This window comes from Telopea speciosissima, chromosome 7, assembly GCF_018873765.1.
Source record: "Telopea speciosissima isolate NSW1024214 ecotype Mountain lineage chromosome 7, Tspe_v1, whole genome shotgun sequence".
Taxonomy (NCBI): Eukaryota; Viridiplantae; Streptophyta; class Magnoliopsida; order Proteales; family Proteaceae; genus Telopea; species Telopea speciosissima.
This window is the reverse complement of record NC_057922.1, coordinates 67620727-67621886: the sequence shown is the minus strand read 5'-3', so window position 1 is coordinate 67621886 and position 1160 is coordinate 67620727. Positions and strand designations below refer to the sequence as shown.

Genomic DNA, 1160 nt, shown 5'->3' with positions numbered 1-1160 from the left:
CCCAATATGGGTTACTGATGCACGATGCCCAGTAGGTAAAATAATGGGAGAGGAATATGGTTTAAGGGTGTGGGACTGAAAAAGGGAAAAATCAGATGCCATATGATGGGTGGCTCCAGAATCAATGACCCAAATAGTGGGTTTGGGTATGTTACCTGCGGCATTGGCCAAGGGAGTCATATTACCCGATTGAAGGAGAGAAATGAGCTGATTGTATTACTCGGTGGTGAAGGTATGCGCAGGAACAACAGGGGTGTCCACCACTGAGGCCGCCAGGGACCGAACCGGGGTTGATGATGGAGCAGGAGCAGTAGTCTTGGAAGGGGTCTTTGGAGGGTACCCGTGTTTCTTGAAGCATCGGGATTCAGAGTGACCATCAAGACCACAAAAATCACAATGATAATGTGGTTTAGGGCGTCCAGATTTGGAGTTCGGGCGGCCATGTGCAGCAAGGGCCGATTGGGTGAGAGATGGCTCTGGTGCCGCAAGGATGGAGCGCTGACGTTCTTCTTGTAGAAGTAATGAATAGGCATGATTGATGGAAGGCAAAGGGTCCATCAATAGTAGCTGGTTGCGGATGGAAGTGTATGAGTCGTTAAGACCCATCAAAAATTCAAGCAAACGATCATGTTGAAGTAGTTCAGCATGGTGTTGAAGAACACTGCACGTGCATGCCGGGTAGGAATCGTAGGACGCAAGTTCGTCCCAAAAACCCTTGAGAAGGGTGTAGTAAGTGGCCAAGGAAGATGTGCCCTGGCGATGGCTAGAAATCGCACGACGGATCTCAAAGATGCGCGGAGCATTCTTTTGGGAGAAACGGTCGTGAAGATCAACCCAAACCTCATGAGCGGAGGAAGCATATAGCACACTGTGGGCAATTTCAGTGTCGAGAGAATTGGCGATCCAGGAAAGAACCATACTGTTGCAACGCTTCCATGTGAGAAACTTAGGAGAGGTGGCCTCGGGTTGAGGGATGGAGCCATCAATGAAACCCAATTTATGCTTGGCTTAGAGAGCCATGCGCATGGCGCGACTCCAAGTGGGGTAATTATCGCCCTTGAGGGGCTGACTGACCAGCACATCACCGGGGTTGTCAGAGTGGTGAATGAAGAATGGGGAGGACCGATCCAAATCAGAAACTGTCAAAGGGGCGGCAGCTT

At 50.3% G+C, this 1160-nt stretch overlaps 1 protein-coding gene across 1 annotated transcript; it reads right to left on the bottom strand.

The window, feature by feature from the left end:
- Positions 1-216: 216 nt before the first annotated feature.
- Positions 217-918, bottom strand: LOC122668800. Its single transcript, XM_043865332.1, has one exon. It carries the CDS (start codon positions 916-918, stop codon positions 217-219), a length of 702 nt encoding a protein of 233 aa, XP_043721267.1.
- Between the last annotated feature and the right edge of the window lie 242 nt (positions 919-1160).